We start from the raw sequence: 17,385 nt of genomic DNA on the forward strand, positions 1-17,385 counted from the left end.
AGGTCAATTCACCTTAGAGGTGAGTTAAAAGCTAGTTAAAAGATAGTGTATTCATTAGCTAGAGGCGCTGGCCCAACCTATAGGCCCAACCTATAATTTGTTCTGTTCTTGTAGCTTTGATAGCGGTTCATCAAATAACTGGACTCAACAAAACTACAATGGTAACAATACGTCGCGAATTCAGCATTATTATTTGATCTATAGGAAAATTGTATAACGTTGTCTCTGTGGCGCAATCGGTTAGCGCGTTCGGCTGTTAACCGAAAGGTTGGTGGTTCGAGCCCACCCAGGGACGATGGTTTTTGACTTTATGTGTGCTGTTGTTTTTCATTTAGTATTTTGCGCCTGCTATTTACACAGGGCCTAACCCCATTAAATGCCGACGTGTCGTTGGGGCCAGGATTACCTTGATGGTCGGTATGAGAAATGGGCTCATCGATTACTTATTTTGACAACCTACGAGTGAATGGTAAAGTTAGTTAGTAAAGGCAAGTTTTGACTTTGTGTAACCCAATTTCCGAATACATCTTTTATTTGTTTTTTTCTTCTAAAAGTCACTCATAGCAGTATTCTCATTTAGTGTTCGTGCTACACAAAGGGGTGACCAAATACTTTACTTACTTTTGCACCTCACATATGTAACAGTGACTAATTTTCTTCTTTCTTTTCTGCATTTTTGTAGTGTATCCCTCCAGAGCTCATCTTTGCTGGAAAATGCCGTGTCAGACTGTAACATCCAGAAAGGTGTGTTAAACTACCACAGTGGCATTGTAATTCATGTTACTGCTGAGATGTCATGATTATTCAGTTTCTTAGTTTTTGTCAGATTCTCTTCTTCATCGGTCTTCTCTCCACCTTGTCCTGGGTCAGAGAGGGGGCACCATTGAGCCATCTCTGAAACAGCTGGCTCGAAAGTAAAACTGTGAGAAGATGGTCTGCTGCAAGTATGTATAGTATGCAAACCAGGCACAGGCTTACTTTAGAGAGAATTAACTCATGCTCAGAGAGGTGGCGACCAGTAGCCGTCAATGAAGATTACTCCTAAAGATGAATTTATACACACATAAAATATCTGATGTGCTTGTATTTTACTTAAACATTTCCAACTTTCACTTTACATTTTATGAAATATAGTACTTGTACTTTATTTAAGTGTTTTAATTTAATGCTACTTTCTACTATGTGTTGAGGGGAAATAATATACCGCACATTTAACCGATAGCAAGAGTTACTTTGCATTAGATTGCAATGAATAACATGAAATGCACCAACTTGCTATACAGTAAATAAAGCCAGTTGAGCTGAACTTATAAAATAAGTAAAATTAGCTCAGCCTCAGCTACAATATTTAATATCATCTTAAATGTTAATGCATCATTAATAATATGATGATATAAACCTTTTGGTGTCTAATGAAGACCACATTTACTACGTTTAAGCAGATTTTGCTAATAACACTTCCATTTACTATTTGAACTTACTTTTTTAAGACTACATACATTGATAGATCAGTTGCGATAGGTTTCTGATGTGATTGCACCTTATTTTGAAATATGTAAATTGTATTTTCTTGAATTTTGAAAGTGTGGTATTCCTACTTAAGGAAAATATCACTGATTAACGAGCTGGTCTACAGGAGGGAAGAAACACAGCAGCAGAACAACCTTGTACTTTGCCTTTATTTCCAAACCACCATGACCACAGCTCTGAGTCTGAGAACCAGAGCCGACATGACCTTCCAAGAACAGTAAGGCTTGAAAAGAAAATCATACAGCATTAGAGAGCATGTCAAACAATATTACAGTCTGTGAGATAAAAAGTAGACATTCTGTAGTTTTTCAGTTAATTTGCTTTGTTACAGCCGCGCTCTCGAGGCCTGTGGAACACGACCCGCAGCCAAAGGTGACATGCTCGAAAATTAACCGAAGGCAAAACATGTCCCTTAAGTTTCCTTGAATGCATCACAAATAAAAACAAACACGTTATTAAGTGGTTTGATAAGAGATGACCCCAGAGTGATTCATTCGGACTGCGCCAGTCCAAATGTCACTCAAATGTATCAGTAAGACTAAGTCATCAGTTTCATTTCCTATGATCTTAGCTGTAGCAGAGCTGATTCATAGCATTTGTAAAACTCTTACATATCCTAGATTTAATCGCTTAATACATCATATTTATTAACATGTACTTAAATCTTCACTGTAACTTACTAACGTTTTCCTAAAAGCTTAAATAAAGATTCAACAAACTCCTGAAAGACCTTATTATTCACTCAGTGATCTTTGGTGTCAATATTCAGATCTACTCTTCAAGTTGTGCATCCATGAATTATCTTAATTATAAACACTATTAGCATACTGTTTCACTGTAAATATGTATCATTGCTTATTCCTGTGGAAATATTCAACTAAAGTTCGTCCACAACATTATAGCTGCTACATTACAGAAGGGTAACTACAAGACGTCAAGCTTATCACGGCACAGATCAAACCTTATTAAGTGCTAATTCAGGAATTATTTTATACGCAGGCTTTAATAAGAGGCAAAACGCTAAGACGTTATTTTGTGCATTTCCCATTTCTCTTCTTTTCCGTCACCGCATTTAGTTGTAAAGGTGAAAAAACAAGGCCTCGTATCATCCACTTTGACAAAGCATCGCCATTTTGGGTACAAAAGTCATACTTATGAAAAAACGACAAGCACCAGTTCTTAATAATAATGTCTGGCATTGTTAAGCACTTACCTTAAAGTTGGTTATTGCATTGAATGTTACCCTTGTAAAGCGACATGAAGCACTGAATGCTAGATGGGACAAGCGCTACCATGAGAATGCAGCTGCTAAGGCCAAAACCTACAGGATATGTTGTTGAATGCAGCACAGCCGCTTCTGCAACACAGACATGGAGTGACCATCGTGCAGCTGAGGTGGGTCTTGTGCTTGAAGAGGACAGGGACCAGCTCCATCTTGTTTTCCGTACTGCTTGCTGCCATGGCAAATTTAGCCTCGCCATGCGTTCCGTTGCGCTCACAGGTTGCGTTTTGCTTCCTTCCTATTTGTCGATAAGTTTAACAAGGCTCTGGCGGAGGTCGTTAAGGTCAAAGATCTTGATGTCCAGAATTTCTATGGCCCTCTGGATCTCAGTATCCATGCGATCCCGATCCTCCAGAGAGTTATTCAGGTTCTGCTCCGTGTTCTGGATCCGACGCTCCAACTCTGAATTTCGCATTTCCATCTCCTACATTCAAAGGAAGGCTTTTATTGATTAATTGTGCCAATTAATAATTAAAGCATAACAGGTCATTGTAATAACGTGTTTCCTACCCGTAATCTGTGAATGGCTTCGTCCCGCTCATGTTCCATCGCATGGTACTCGGCTTTCTTGCTTTGCAAAATGTGAATTTCCTGCAAAGGAATGGAGCACACCCGTCTGATTTTAATATGTCGTGCATCTGTATATTGATCCTAGAGTTTAATCATTCAACATCTTTGTTGAACACGGCTGATGGTCAAAGGAAACATAATCTAACCTCATCTTTGGCTTTCAGCAGGGCCTCCAGTTCCTCCAAGGACTGGGTCAACTCGTCCTTCAGCAGGTCACTGGGTCCTTGCCCCCCATGAGCCTCAAGTTCCGCCACCTTTAATTACACAATTAATTAAATATTGTCTAGTACATAGAAAGGAGTTACACACAGAGTTTTGCACATTCGTCCCATTTGGGATTCTTTTTCATGTATCACGGCCACTAACAAAGTCAAAACTTCATGAACACACACACGAAGGTGCAAAGCCATGTGAGTACACAGACCCTGTGACCCCCAACCATCTTTCCTCCATTAGGTGGTGTAAATGAATGAAAGAGAGCCAGAAAACATGGTATAGAAGAAGAGCGTCGAGCACTAGTAGAGCTTTCATTCTCAAATTAAAAAATAATTCGGACTAACACTGTCATCATTAGCACAAGTTCCTGAATATTAAGACCCAAACAGGAATTTTATACATAGTTAAACAGAAACGTCTCTATTCAGTTTCAGTGTTGAAACTTAAAGTGACTGAGGTCATAAATGTTGCTACTAATAATGTTGTATGTGATGTAGAACATATATACATATATATATAAACTCCTGTAAACCTTTGTGTTAATAGAGTAAAATAGATAAATTAATAGCCTAGAATCATACCACTAGCTCTAACACAGCAGGGCTTTTTGTTAAATGCCAAAATCAGCTTGCTAACAAGCCCCTAATGATAATGCTAACATCATCATGTTAATTGTCTGATTTCATCCAATGTAGTTTGATGACTTGTTAACATTTAATAGACCCTTGTCACATCTTGACTAGGAGACTTTTATTTATTGTGTTCACGTGTAAGTGGAAATGTTTGGAGGTCACAAGTTGTGACCTGTTTGCTAATGTTTTCAGAAATGGAGGAAGTGGATGGTTACATAATTTATTGTAATTTAGTCAAATAGTATTTTCTCTGTTATTTTGGAACATCTTTAAGGAAAATGTTGACATTCCCTAAGTATCAGTATGCCTTAACATTTCTGAAAGTAAGTCACCCAGTCATTAGCATGCTAACTTGTTAGCCTTTGTGGGTTAGAGAAGCTGAAAGTTGCCTCGCAGCAGTGTTCTGTGTTCTTTGTTCCCATGTGGTAACCACGGGCTCATGAGTCCTATGTGAAAACAGGAACTGTCATGGATTACTGGTACACCTAAGATAAGAAAGACATCATTAATCCATGTGCTTCCGTACTGTGATGAGTCAAAATGTCTGCTGTGATTGATTAGCATCTAACCCAGAGTACTGCTGAAGTTCCTGGTTCAGCACCATAAATTAGGCTTTAGATGGAAGAATTACAACTGATTATATCAACATCTGGAATATCTATATAAATAATAATCAATTGTCAACAGTTGACAATTAAAATATTGCAGTCTGAACCAAAGTGGGGCACAAAGCTCCAGTAGACTAAAAATAACCTGGCCCTTTATAGACAAACCTACTCGACAGTAACCAAAGCCAAACAGCTGATTTCTTAACAGGATTCAGTTTCTTACAAACATCAACCTCACTTTCTTTTAATCACATTTTTACCTTCAACCTGTAAATTGCTACTTCATCCATAAGACCTAGATTGTAGTAAGAGACACTATCAGGATTTACATCCGCACTGCATAGTCATTTGTTCCCAATGATTCAGAAAAAAAACACACAAAGGACACCTCTAAAGACCCCTCCCTCCTCCTCCTCCACCTCCTCCACCACCACCACCTCTCGACAGGATGGATTATTTTAAACCGTGTATGGCTAAGACTATGAGGAGCAGCAGAAGAAAAAAAAAAAAAAAAAAGACAAGCGAGTGGATGCCAGCTCCCTCTGGTGATTTTTCATTTTTTCCTAACTGGGACATCGAAAGTAGGATATTGCTGTCCTACAAACCCCTCTCCCTCTCACACCCCCTCAGAGACATGAACCATTTTCAGCCACCTGGTCCCCTTCCTCAGACACAGGCAACCAGCCTGGTCCAAAGGAGACAGGGTTTCTCTCACTTTTATATGAATTCATTTGTTGTCGTGGATCAAAATAGAGAAAAGTGTTTCTTGTTGAAATACCAGACGAGTGCCAGAGAATTAAAGAGCATTGATCGATGCTGCAAGACTGGACTATAATGGAAAAGGATCAAGACATTAAAGCATTGAATCAGAGAGGTTTGTAATTGTCAGCCTGAGGCGAGGTTGTTCCCCGAGGAATCGGTTAGCAGTAACGGTGAAAATACATTTTATTGATGAGTGGGGAGAGAGAGTGCAGAGACATCTGCATCCACTGGAAACTGAAAAGTAATTCAAGTGGAAAAACTCTCCTGAGGCTCAAGGTGTTTAGAGCGAACTCCCATGTGGTCAAAAGTGACATTGCCGTGCGCGTAGTGAACCGCTTCACCCACACCTTGATTAAAGCTTTGGAGGGAAAAACACTCCAACACAAGTCAGGTCAAAGAATGATGAAGTGTTTTACCGGCCAGACCTTTTTTTTTTTCTCAACCAAGAAATTAAGTGAAAAGGCGACCAACCAAAACCAGCACGACCCCACTCAGAAATGAGAGACATGCATCGTGGTCATAGCTGAAAAGAAGAACGGAGTGACGGGCTGAGTCTCATCAGACTCACCTTGTTCTTGTTTGTAGAAAGCTTTAATTTAGCCGTGTCTCTTCTGGAGCTACACAGCTCCAGAATCTATAATGAGGTGTGACCTTAACCATAGGCTTCTATGCTGCAGATTAATACAGACCCACTGTATGGGTATGTGGAGGGCTCCGAGAGAAAACAACTACTTAGTACAGTGTTTGACTCATGGTGCAGCTTCTAATGCTTCTTTGGGCCGGTTATAGCTTTTAATAACCAGACCTTCGGTCAGAGAAACAATGTGATGGTACTTCTATGTTTAACAGTGTGTTCATGTACCAGTGAATCTCTCCATCTTGGGGGTTCTGTTTCCTCGTTATCCAGAAATCCAGGATCATATATATATATATATATATATATATATATATATATATATATATATATATATATATATATATATATCATATATACATAAAGTACATTTATAGATCATGCACACATATGAACGACATACGAAAGATGCTGTACACAGCAACGTTTTTGCTTTTAAAGTCACCTAAAAGGGAACTCCCTGGCCAAACAACCTATATGGTTATTTGAAAGCATTATATTTTATCACTAGTAAACATAGAAGTGGGAGTTTATGAAATCGAATGATGTACACATTTCTTTCCCGCTGATAATGTGATAATGGCTGAGTCAGTGCTCAGGATGAGTACACTAAAACAGATCATCCTCTCCCTGCCCTCTGAGAGTCAGTGTTAAAGCAGTGGAGGCTCACCTGCTCTCTGAGCCTTTCAGTCTCCTCCTGATATGCTGACAGCTGCTTCTTCCACTGCTCCACATTAGCATTAGCCTCATGCAAAGCAGCCACCAACTTGGAGTTGCTGTCCTGCAGAGTGAAGAGCTCAGCCTCCAGGTTCATCTCGCAAATAGACCTAAACGACACAAACATACATAAACATAACTCACTGTGGTATGAACTACAAAGGCAAGAGGAGCTTAAAATGTTCAGAAAGGATGAGCACTCGACAACTTGATGCAATCCTGCTGATGAGACAGAATGATCCGGATCCCAGGCCTTTAAACTTCAAACTCATCTACTATTTCATTCAGTATTAGTGAAGCAATTAGACCTTAACTAACAGAGAGGCTGAAAAGACACCTTGAAAAAAATAACAACATGATTTTTTATCTCTTGCTAAGGAGATACAACAACGTGTTTTTGTGACCAACTTCATTATGTGGAGTCAACTTTGTCTTTGTAAACCACAATATTTCAGTTAGAAACTTTGTAGGTTTGGATTCTACAACAATCTACAGTACTTGATTTCACTGGTAACTAACTCTTTACTTACAGAGTGGGAACCAGTTGTGTTAAACAAGTTTAGATGAAAATATCACATGATTGTCTTTTGTTCACTTGATTTAAAAACACTTCAGTTCACTGTTAGAACGGCGTCTTGCACTAAGCATTGCAATACCAGGCTGAATACTATAGTTGCAGCCAACTGTACAGCTGCCAAGGCTTTGGAACATGATGAAACGCTGATGGCCTGGTTAACACAATCACAAACCCACTACAGAGGAGTTAAAGAGGCTATATGACTGGCTGCAGCCTGCAGTGAAGGTCATTTCACGGGTCTTGTAAAGAAACCAAAGATACAGTCATTAGATTTTGAGAAGACGAAGCTGAAAGGCTGAAGCACGTCCTAATGGAGGGGTATCATGAACCCTAAGATCTTTTATTACAAGGAACTGACCAAGATGACTGTCACAAATAATTACAATAAAGGCCAGAACCCAACCCACTGACACTTCCACGTTTATCTATCTTCTATCTATTCACAGTAAAACACACTAATATAACCAGTCTCTACACAATTTATGGGTGCACCTACACCTACCTACACTCCACTAACATATAAGACAACTCAGTCCATGTTTGCAGCCAGTAGACAACATCAGTCATTTTCTCTCCTCATCTTTGATCATTTGCCTTCACTCTGTCCTTCCAAATCTCAAAAGCTTGAGGTTGTCACCTGGCAACAGTTTACCATGGCAACGATTCAAGAGCAGCTTTCTGTCGTAATAATTGGACTGTAGGGTATAAAAGCATTGTGGGTGGCTCAAAGGACTGAATGGGGCGAAGCTCTATTTGATGTTATGCATGAGTCAACACCTCGACAGTGGCCTCTTCGCTTTCTAGAGAGTTCAAGACATCCGGTGATGTCCAACTTTAATTAACTCCAGAAATGAAAACCATGCTAATACTCAGGTAATGGTTTACCTGGTCAAGTGAAACCAGAAGCACAGTCCAGTGGATCACTTGAGATGTGCAACAGCTTCATAAAGTTAAATTCAACGCAAAAGTATTCGCTAACCTGCATTTAAATGCATATGAACTTAAGTGATATCCCATTATTAATCCATAGGATTTAATATGACGCCACAGGGTTTATGATGTAGGGTTTAATAAAACAGCTTCATCTCTTCTGGGAAGGCTTTCCCCCCAAGGTTTAGGTCTGTTTATGGCAATTTTTGACCATACTTCCAAAAGCCCATTTGTGAGGTTAGACACTGATGTTGGACAAGAAGACCTGGCTCATAGTCTTCATCTAATTCATCCTAAAGACGTTCTATCAGGTTGAGGTCAGGACTCTGTGCAGATCAGTCAAGTTCTTCCACACCAAACCCACTCATCCAAGTCTTCATGGACCATGCTTTTAAACAGGAAGGGGCCATCCTCAAACTGGTCCCACAAAGTTGGGAACATGGAATTGTCCAAAATCTCTTGGTATGCTGAAGCATTCAGAGTTACTTTCACTGGAAATCAAGGATCAAGCCCAGCTCCTGAAAAACAACCCCACACCATAATCCCCCCTCCACCAAACTTAACACTTGGCACAGTGCTTTCAATGATGTACCGTTCTCCTGGTAACTACCAAACCCAGATTGGTCCATCATGGAGACGCATGACTGGTTGCTCCAGAGAACATCTCCTCTCCTCTAGAGTCCAGTGGCTTTGTGCTTTACACCACTGCATCCAACACTTTGCATTGCACTTGCTGATGTATGACTCCAGCTCTGCCCTGACCACAGAGCCCGTCTCCCCAGTTCAACACAGCGTAGAAGAGGGCGCTGGCAACAATAGTCCGGTAAAACATGTCCAACAGCTTGTGGCAGATATTAAACAACCTTAGCCTCCTGAGGAAAGAGAGACGGCTCTGATCTTTCTTGCATACTGAGCCTATTTTAGCTGACCCGGTCCAGTTTGTGATCCAGCTGCAGACCCAGGTACTTATATATCTAATCTTTATGCAAAGCTAAGCTAAAAAACTACCAGGCATGACAGCAGAATCAATCAGTTTATCAAAATCTCTGCAAGAAAGCAAACAAGCATTTTTCCTGTAAAAGAATTCGTGCATTTAACCAAATCAATCTTAGCACAAGGTCAGTTTATGAAAAAATTGATTGAAGTTTTCATTAGGAGTTTGCTCAGTTGTCATGGAGACCCAGTGTCAGGTGACCATCCACACTAGGTCATGTGACGAAAATTGTCGAACAATCTCGATGGCAACAGAGCAGCTCCATCCACTGAGAAAGACCATGAGGTTTGGCTGAAATGTCAGGCATCTTTTGAGGAAATCGAGCTCATGCTACAATTTATTTCAAAATCAAACTGTTGTCTCTGGGGTGAGAAGTGAAATTTCAACCTGAATGTCTTGTATGTGATGGAGAGAAACTATGGATTGATCATGCAACATTTGTAACGGACACACACACACACACAATTACCAAACCGAAACCAGATTCTTAATGACAACACAAAAAAATAATATTTCCCAATAGTGTTCTTATCACAGGAAGTTAAATGTTTGAAGAGAAAAGGAAACTGGATTCAGAAAAGGGATAATGTGTGTCTGACCTGCTGGGCTTCATTTCAGACTGTGCGCGTGTGTGTGCGTAACTCATTTACCCTTCAGAGAGCATCTTTTTAATGCGCTCCTTCTCAGAAGCCAGGGTGATGTCGGCGCTCTGGCTACGGAAGAGCTTGTCCTCTGGGCCATTCACACACATCACCGGTGGAGACTGAAGTTCATCCGAGAGGTCCTGAGGAACACATCAGTAAGTGGACTCTCATAATAACAATCAGACAGCATTATAATGAAACACAATCTTGACACTAAGTGGATTCTGTCAAACAGGAGAGCGGATGAAGAGAAAGGCTTTTAAAAGTGAAAATACCGTTCACGTCCGGTAAAGATTGTGTCGACTGCTCGGTGTTCAAGTAAAGCTATACACCGGAACTTAAATAAGAAGAACTTGCTCTATGCTTTCTCCGGTCTTGATGGACTCGCCTGCCTGATTCAATAATCTGGCATAACATTATGACCGCTGAGAGGAGACGGCAGTGACATTGACCATCTTGTGACCATGCAATATTCTGCTGGGAAACTTTTGGACCTGGCATTTGTGTGGATGTGACATGTAGCACCGACCTAGACCAGACCAGGAACCTCCTGAGGCCCCTCAACCTCAACCCTTAGGACCCAAAGGCCCCCCAATAACAACATCCTGTTTCCAGACACCACAGGACACCCTCAGAGGGACCATGTCCATTCTCTGATGAGTCACAACTGCTCTGGAGGCATAAGGGAGACCTACACAGTATTAGGAGGGTGGTCGTAATGTTATGCCTGATGAGTGTATGCGGTATGCAGTAACACTAAAATAGCTTTTGTGTCTGCTTTGGATGATAAAATAAGAGCTTAGCCGACACGAAGGCTCATTCAGAGCAAATATAAAGTCATTAAAAATACAGGGGCTTGTTCTATCTGTATCCATATTTATTGAAGTTAAACCATGAAAAGACTCACCTGTGAGAACTACAGAGGAGATCCATGAGGTGGAGAAACAGACAAAAAAAAACATGTCATCGTGAAGCACGCAGTACATAATGACCTTCTCAGAATATTACAATCACAGACTTGCTTAGCAGAAAGCTGTTATGCGGTGCACTGCCACTTAGGAAGTGCAATTAATTGACGCACTTGGCAATTTTCTGGAGCTCAGGCTTTTCCAACGTATTCGTTAAATCGATAAAGAGGTGGAGTGAGGGACACCACTTGGAATCTGTTCAGCCGTAGAATTAAAAAGGAAATTGGCATGTTCCTCATGGCCAAGCAGATGTAACTGATGGCTGATTATTCTCTATTGATTAGAAAGCCTCTGAGCTGACTACATTTTCATCATTACCCTGTTTCAGTCAGAGGATTCTGGGTAGCCGAGGATAGAAGATGTGAATGCGTAGTACTGCTGAGCAGCACAGGATAATTTTACCACCGCCCTAGTTTTCCTCGCTTTCACTTCCCTCCGAGACAAGTGACCCAGCTCATGTTTCTTTCGCTTTTCTCTCTCCTCTCTCCATCCCTCCTTTGATTCAATCACAGCCGCTCTCGCAGGGCGGAGCTCACCTGAGGAGCAGCGATAGTGAGCGCAGTGTTGGCCAGTTCTTTGTCCTGCGACTTTTCTCGCGCCAGACGAGCTGCATCTTTCACCTCCTTAAACTTGTCTGAAAACTTTTTTTAAAAAAGAGGACGAGTCAGTTCAGCTCTGGAACAGTTCGGGATTGAAGTGCTTTAGTTTACCTGATGCAGTTGCTGCTCTGTGGCAAACCCCAGACCGTAGACAGTGTTGGCCCTGCTGTCAGCCCACTGACCAAACTTCTGGGACGTCTTAGTAAATGTCATGCTGGGTGTAACGGTGCAGTTGATAATTGCCTACAGATGCAGAGATGACAAAGGTCACGCTTACAGATGCTTCAGGGAAAAGGCACATGTCCAGAACAAACTAAATGTTGGTGTTATTTTATATTAGCCTTCACGTTCCTTTAGACGCGGGTATTTTGTACAGGCTGCAAGTTTTTTTATTTTTATTGATACATTTAATGATTGGACATTGGCAAAGAAAAGTATATATAGAAGTAATAAATATCAGGCTTGACATTTCTGATGCTGAAGTTTTTTTTTTTAAGGTTAACTGGATGAATAACCAAAAATGTCAGTGCCGTGTAAATTAAAGGCACGGCTGCTCTTGAAATTCATAGTCCCCTCTGACTTTAATGATACCCTGATGCCCCTGAAGGCACCACGGGCTTGAGAGTTTGGGAATTGAATGAAATATGCAAGTATTGAACAGACTGCCTTTAGTTGACTCACATACTGATAAAACAGTTTCTTTTTACTGCGATTCAGTGAATACCAAACTGGCAGTTAAGTTAACTTGCCGCTGTTACCATTTAGTGGTAGCAGCCTGTACAAATTCATCCAATGGACCAGATTAGACACTCTAGTAGGCCAGTTTTGGCCTGCGGGCCGTATGTTTGACACCTGTGATTTAGTGCCTACATACTACTGGGGAGCACAAAGAGACACTTGCATGACTCTTTCTCTTTGGAGATCATGCTTCTATTCGTGCACTTGTGTCACTACAGAACAAAGTGTTACCTTGTAAACTGATCAAATGTTTCATATTTTTTGCAGAAAAGGCTGTTGTAACATTAGCGGCGCCTCTTTACGCCGGTTAATGGCCTCCAGATGTTCGAGGCCAGTTGAGATATAATTCTGCTTCAGAAAATGCCCGTGTTGAACAGACAGACCTCCGACAGTCACAAGCTTCTCATTGTCCAAAGTAAATTCAAAACAGAAGCAGCCAATGCACAATCACAGCTCATCCACCAGGTTCATCACCTCATTCTGAGGGAAGCGACCTCTTTCCCCCCCTTGACAAATGAGGGAAAAAAAAAATATTCAAGCGGACCTATTTATAAACCCTTTACGTCATCTTCGGCGTTACGATAATGGAACCGATTTAAAATCCCAGGATTGCAGGGCAACGGCAGCTTAGGAAGAAGCTTTTTCCTTCTTCTCTCAGCCAGTCCAACAAATGATTACATGAACTCAACTGTCCGCGTTTCTGCTGTGACACGTTTGACATAACATGTTAGACGGTGGCAGCAGCAGCAGTGAAGATTACCGTGGAGCCAGACACAGGTCCTGGCAGGATTGGGCTGCTGAACGACCAACTGCCGCCCCGCGGTGCTTTCTGGGTAGGCAGAAATGTGGGTCACACCAGAGGTGCTAAGAAGAGATCAGATAGACCCCCCAACCCCCCCATCCACTCTCCCCACCCCCCCGCGGGTGATGTGGCCTTTTACTCGTAATCTAAATCCACCGGCCCGAAAGATAGAGGCTCTGGTTGTTGATTTGTCGAGATTCACTCCGTACAGGCTTTGTGGTAGGAGTGTGGTCGGTGAAGAGGAAAATCAATTTGAAGCTGCTGTTTGTCGTCAATTGTTAGTCCTCTGTGCCTTTGTTGCAAATGCTGCAAAGCCCAGTTTGATGCCAACCCCATCAGCATCACTGTAATCAAGCAGCAAAATGCGTCTTTGCAGTAAGTAAGTGTTTGATCGTTAATAGATTCCTTATGGAAAGACAAACAAGTTTTGTAACCGTCGCAATTTTGTCTTTAACCGCCACTTTCTGTGCTCTCACCTTGGTCCCGCCCACGCTGATGATGCGGTACACGTTGCGGTTAGCGTCGTAGAAGAAGGACACCGTGACGGCATGCTTGCTGGCAGGTATCCAGTTCCTCTTGGTGGTTGGGTCAATCTGGAAAACATGGGCCCGGGCGCTGAAGATCGGCTGCTCCCTGGAGGAGGGAACACAGGCATGAGGATGATGAGAAGCTGTGAGAATATGTTCCTATACAAAGGGAAAATCCCTCCCCGTTGGGAAGGCCTTTAGCTTTAGAAGGAAGTGAAAACAACAAGACAGAAACAAAAGAGAAAGCTTTTTGCATACGCTAAAATGTATTTTTACTCCTGAGATGAGCATTTAAACCTTTAGAACATCTTCCATTAAAGCCCATTATCAAACTATTTGGCTTGAAAATCCTTTCTCTTTTGCTTATTTTCATAATGGGACATGTCTGTCCGCCGCTCTGCCATCTAAGGTCAGATGTAGAATCATCCTTTGGCTTTCTCCCACACTTTTTCCTGCGTCATTCGCCGACTGTACACGGTTAGCTGGCAACTGATGAGGACTAGAGCTCTGTAAACCCTCTCCAGAGCCGTTCACCCTCCACGCTCTGATCTGCTCCTGGCAGACTGCGCAGACATGTATCCTGGATACGAGGTAAATATATCAAAGCAACAAAGTCACTGCCATGTGGCGTGAGCAGCCACGCCGCTGAAGGTCTCTTTAACTCCGTCCACGTTCTTCCACTCTAATCTCCGCCGCCCATCTCATAGCAGTGTTTGCAGAAAGAGGGGCCAAGTTAAAGAATGAAATGCTAAAAACCAGGACACTTCTACTTTGGTGCAGGGTAGTAAATTGCCGTGGATATTCCCAGAAGAACCGGATTATTTTGGCCAGTCATTGTACATTTATATCTGACCCTATTAGTGAAACACAAATCCAGTAACGGTCTGGGTGTGTGTGTGTGTGTGTGTGTGTGTGTGTGTGTGTGTGTGTGTGTGTGTGTGTGTGTGTGTGTGTGTGTGTGTGTTTCTTTCTCAGGTTATCACGGTTTAGAGGGTTTAGGGTTAATGTTTAGTGGACTTGCACAACATTTCTAGCACTGACTGGAGATACTGACATGAACAGAAGCGTTTCGGCCACATTCCAGCCTGATAACAGCACGTGATGTCATTCTTCTCATCTCTGAGTAATCCTGGTGGTATCAGTGGATCTGCCGCTCAGCTTCCTCAACTACTGATGCACTGATCTAGACGGGGACAGCATGCTGGTGAGCGGACTGTCCTTTTAGACTGAAGACTGAGGCTTTCAGTTTTTTTTCTGATATGATTCAACTGGTGAAGATGGTCTGGTATAAAGTTTTGTAATTTAAGCATTTGCTTTAAGACAAGGTAATTATTTTATTTTATTCTTTAGTCCACCCATGTGTGCACTGTGTGCCTGTGTGATTGCCGAATGTGTCTGCTCCTATTAACAATGAGAATTTCCCAACTGTCGGATGAATAAAGGCTTATCTTATCTTATCATCTTACTCATTCTTTGAGGCACAAAATGCCAAAGCAGGGGACAATTCTGAAACGTGTCTTCCTGTTGCTCGGCTCTTTCTATCCCAGCCGTCCGAAACTCAAAAGGATACTACTGTCGTCAGCTGAGAAGCTGAGGTTTATTTGCCTTGGACGTCCAGATGTTAGGACAATGAAAAAGGGCAGAGGGTCCACCCAAAAAATAAACCATTGTCCCCATCGCTGCCATGTGTTGACCTCGTCCGAGGTGATGTGTTTGGATATCTGGTCTCCACCCGAGAAAAATGGAGCTCTCCGAACCCGATCGACCGGTAGTCAAACAGTCTGGAGCTCTGGCTGCAAGTGTGTGTCAACACGTGCTGCTTCCTGTGTGTGAACACAGTAGTTGAGACACATTCTGGTGACACAAATCTGTGTGTGCGTGCGTGTGTGTGCTGTTAACTGCACAGCAGCGCAAACAGTTACTTGACCTTCATCCCAGCAGATGGACATGTCCTACTTAGTGGGGGTCTCTAAGCATCTAAGCACAGTGACCAAAGATGTACCTCGCTAATTCCTCCCACAATCTACAACACCCATAATCTGCTTAATCTGGTTTCTCCTGCCGCCCTCATCTATTTACATCCTGTACACACACAGATGTTAAACATCTGAATTAACGCAAAGACTTTTCTATTATTTCGTCAATTTAGTGGAAACATTCCGGTTTTGCTGGTGCTAAAAGAAAGAGAGAAATAATAATAAGAGGTAAATGGATGATTAGAACATCTCTGATACTGTGAAAGAAATTAGCAGCTTCTCACACTAACGCCTGCCCTCCTCTGTACCACCGCTCATTCCCCAATCTTTTGGTACAACCGCAATAAGAGCATCTTGAGCACAGTCATTACTGCGAATTATGTTCCAAATAATATACTGACCCCGGGGGCACGCACGGGAAAAAACATTATGAGATGATTGCCTTAATTTAAGAGATTCATAAAGCCTGAAGAGATCCTGGAGAGGTTCTGCAGATGCTGTGTTAGTGCAAGAAAGAGAAGGTAGAACATCGCTCCAGATGTGCTGCACAGCACAGAGGACTGATGAACCTTGTTTGAATCTGTGCAGCATGACTACAGCTTTAAACCACTACTCTAACTGGCTATTTTCAGACAGAGGAAACTTTCAAATTAAAACCTTAAGTTATTTGATTCAGGCTGGAGTGTTGGGCATCCGAAGGTCACAAGTAAAAAAATTTAAAAAAAAGAAAGAAAGAAAAGAGACAGAAAATGTTCTTACCTTTCTCTGTGGTGAGGATACATCTTAAAAGCTGACTTCTTTTCTACAATGAATGAAAAGGTTAAAGCTGTTAAACCAACAAGTATATTCTCGCGGTGAAAACATAACTCACAAGAAGCACAACGTTCACAGAGTAGTTTCCCTCGGGTTTTTACAGTTTTTCTTTCTTTCACTTGGCGTGCCATGGGAGAAGAGTGAGACTTACCCCATGTCGGTGTAAACCCTACTAAAGTCTGTTATCTAATAATATTTCCTCGCTGGATCCGCCGCTGCCTCCGACTCCTCTGTCTTTCCGTCTGAGCCTCCAGATGCTTTCTTCCTTCCTGCTTTATTCTCCAGGGGGGGAACGGTTTCACCGCAGGGCGCCACACACAAGCCCCTGCTGCAGCCTGCGAGCTGTCCCGATCACCGGAGTCGTCCACCGAGCGGAGAGTCACAGCCCGGATGAGGCAGAGCCGCTGACCTCGAGGACTGGAGTGACCGCGGACCGATCCGAGAGCATCTTTGTCCGGGTTGTCAAGAGCAGAAAGCGACCACAGTTGTCCCCCCTCCTCTCTTTCGAGTCTTGCGCCGGTGGCAGCAACCTTTCCGCTCTCCTCCCCAGTTCCCAGCTCTTCATCCAGCTGCCCGGCTGCTCGCAGTCAGAGAGCCGGCGGTAGAGTACCACCTGCTGGCTCCGCAGGGTCCGAGCTTCCAGCTGTGTGGATCGGTGAGGCAGGGAAACTGTGTCAACCTGCGCGGCTGCAGCCAATGAGCCTGCATGTGTGCGTACTGCAAACCGGACCTCATAGGTCTGCTTGGGGGGTTGCCAGGTTTAAGGCTAAATGCATTCCCTCCCTGAGAGAAAATCCATGACCTGGAAAAATTTAAAGATTTAGGCCTACAGCTGATGCAAAGTTATTATTTTTATCATTACAACA

General features: G+C 42.4%; 1 protein-coding gene and 1 non-coding gene across 4 annotated transcripts; one reads left to right on the forward strand and one right to left on the reverse strand.

Moving 5' to 3' along the window:
- Positions 1–221: 221 nt before the first annotated feature.
- trnan-guu lies at positions 222–295 on the forward strand. The gene has a single exon. It is a non-coding gene; the product is annotated as a tRNA-Asn (tRNA).
- A 1,366-nt stretch (positions 296–1,661) lies between these two features.
- LOC125011485 (homer protein homolog 3-like) lies at positions 1,662–17,218 on the reverse strand. 3 transcript variants are annotated; one of them, XM_047590734.1, is made up of 11 exons: positions 16,671–17,218; positions 16,466–16,508; positions 13,680–13,836; positions 11,775–11,906; positions 11,601–11,705; positions 11,004–11,012; positions 10,103–10,215; positions 6,905–7,061; positions 3,529–3,636; positions 3,323–3,403; positions 1,662–3,236 (listed from the first exon to the last, which is right to left on the reverse strand). In XM_047590734.1, exons 2-11 carry the CDS (start codon positions 16,486–16,488, stop codon positions 3,051–3,053), a joined length of 1,071 nt encoding a protein of 356 aa, XP_047446690.1. In that variant the 5' UTR covers positions 16,489–16,508; positions 16,671–17,218; the 3' UTR covers positions 1,662–3,050. The 3 variants fall into 3 exon arrangements, with proteins under 3 accessions (XP_047446690.1, XP_047446688.1, XP_047446689.1); XM_047590732.1 differs by having other exon boundaries at positions 10,103–10,236; positions 16,671–17,217; XM_047590733.1 differs by lacking the exon at positions 11,004–11,012 and having other exon boundaries at positions 10,103–10,236.
- Positions 17,219–17,385: the final 167 nt, after the last annotated feature.

Source organism: Mugil cephalus, chromosome 7 (genome assembly GCF_022458985.1).
Source record: "Mugil cephalus isolate CIBA_MC_2020 chromosome 7, CIBA_Mcephalus_1.1, whole genome shotgun sequence".
Taxonomy (NCBI): domain Eukaryota; kingdom Metazoa; phylum Chordata; class Actinopteri; order Mugiliformes; family Mugilidae; genus Mugil; species Mugil cephalus.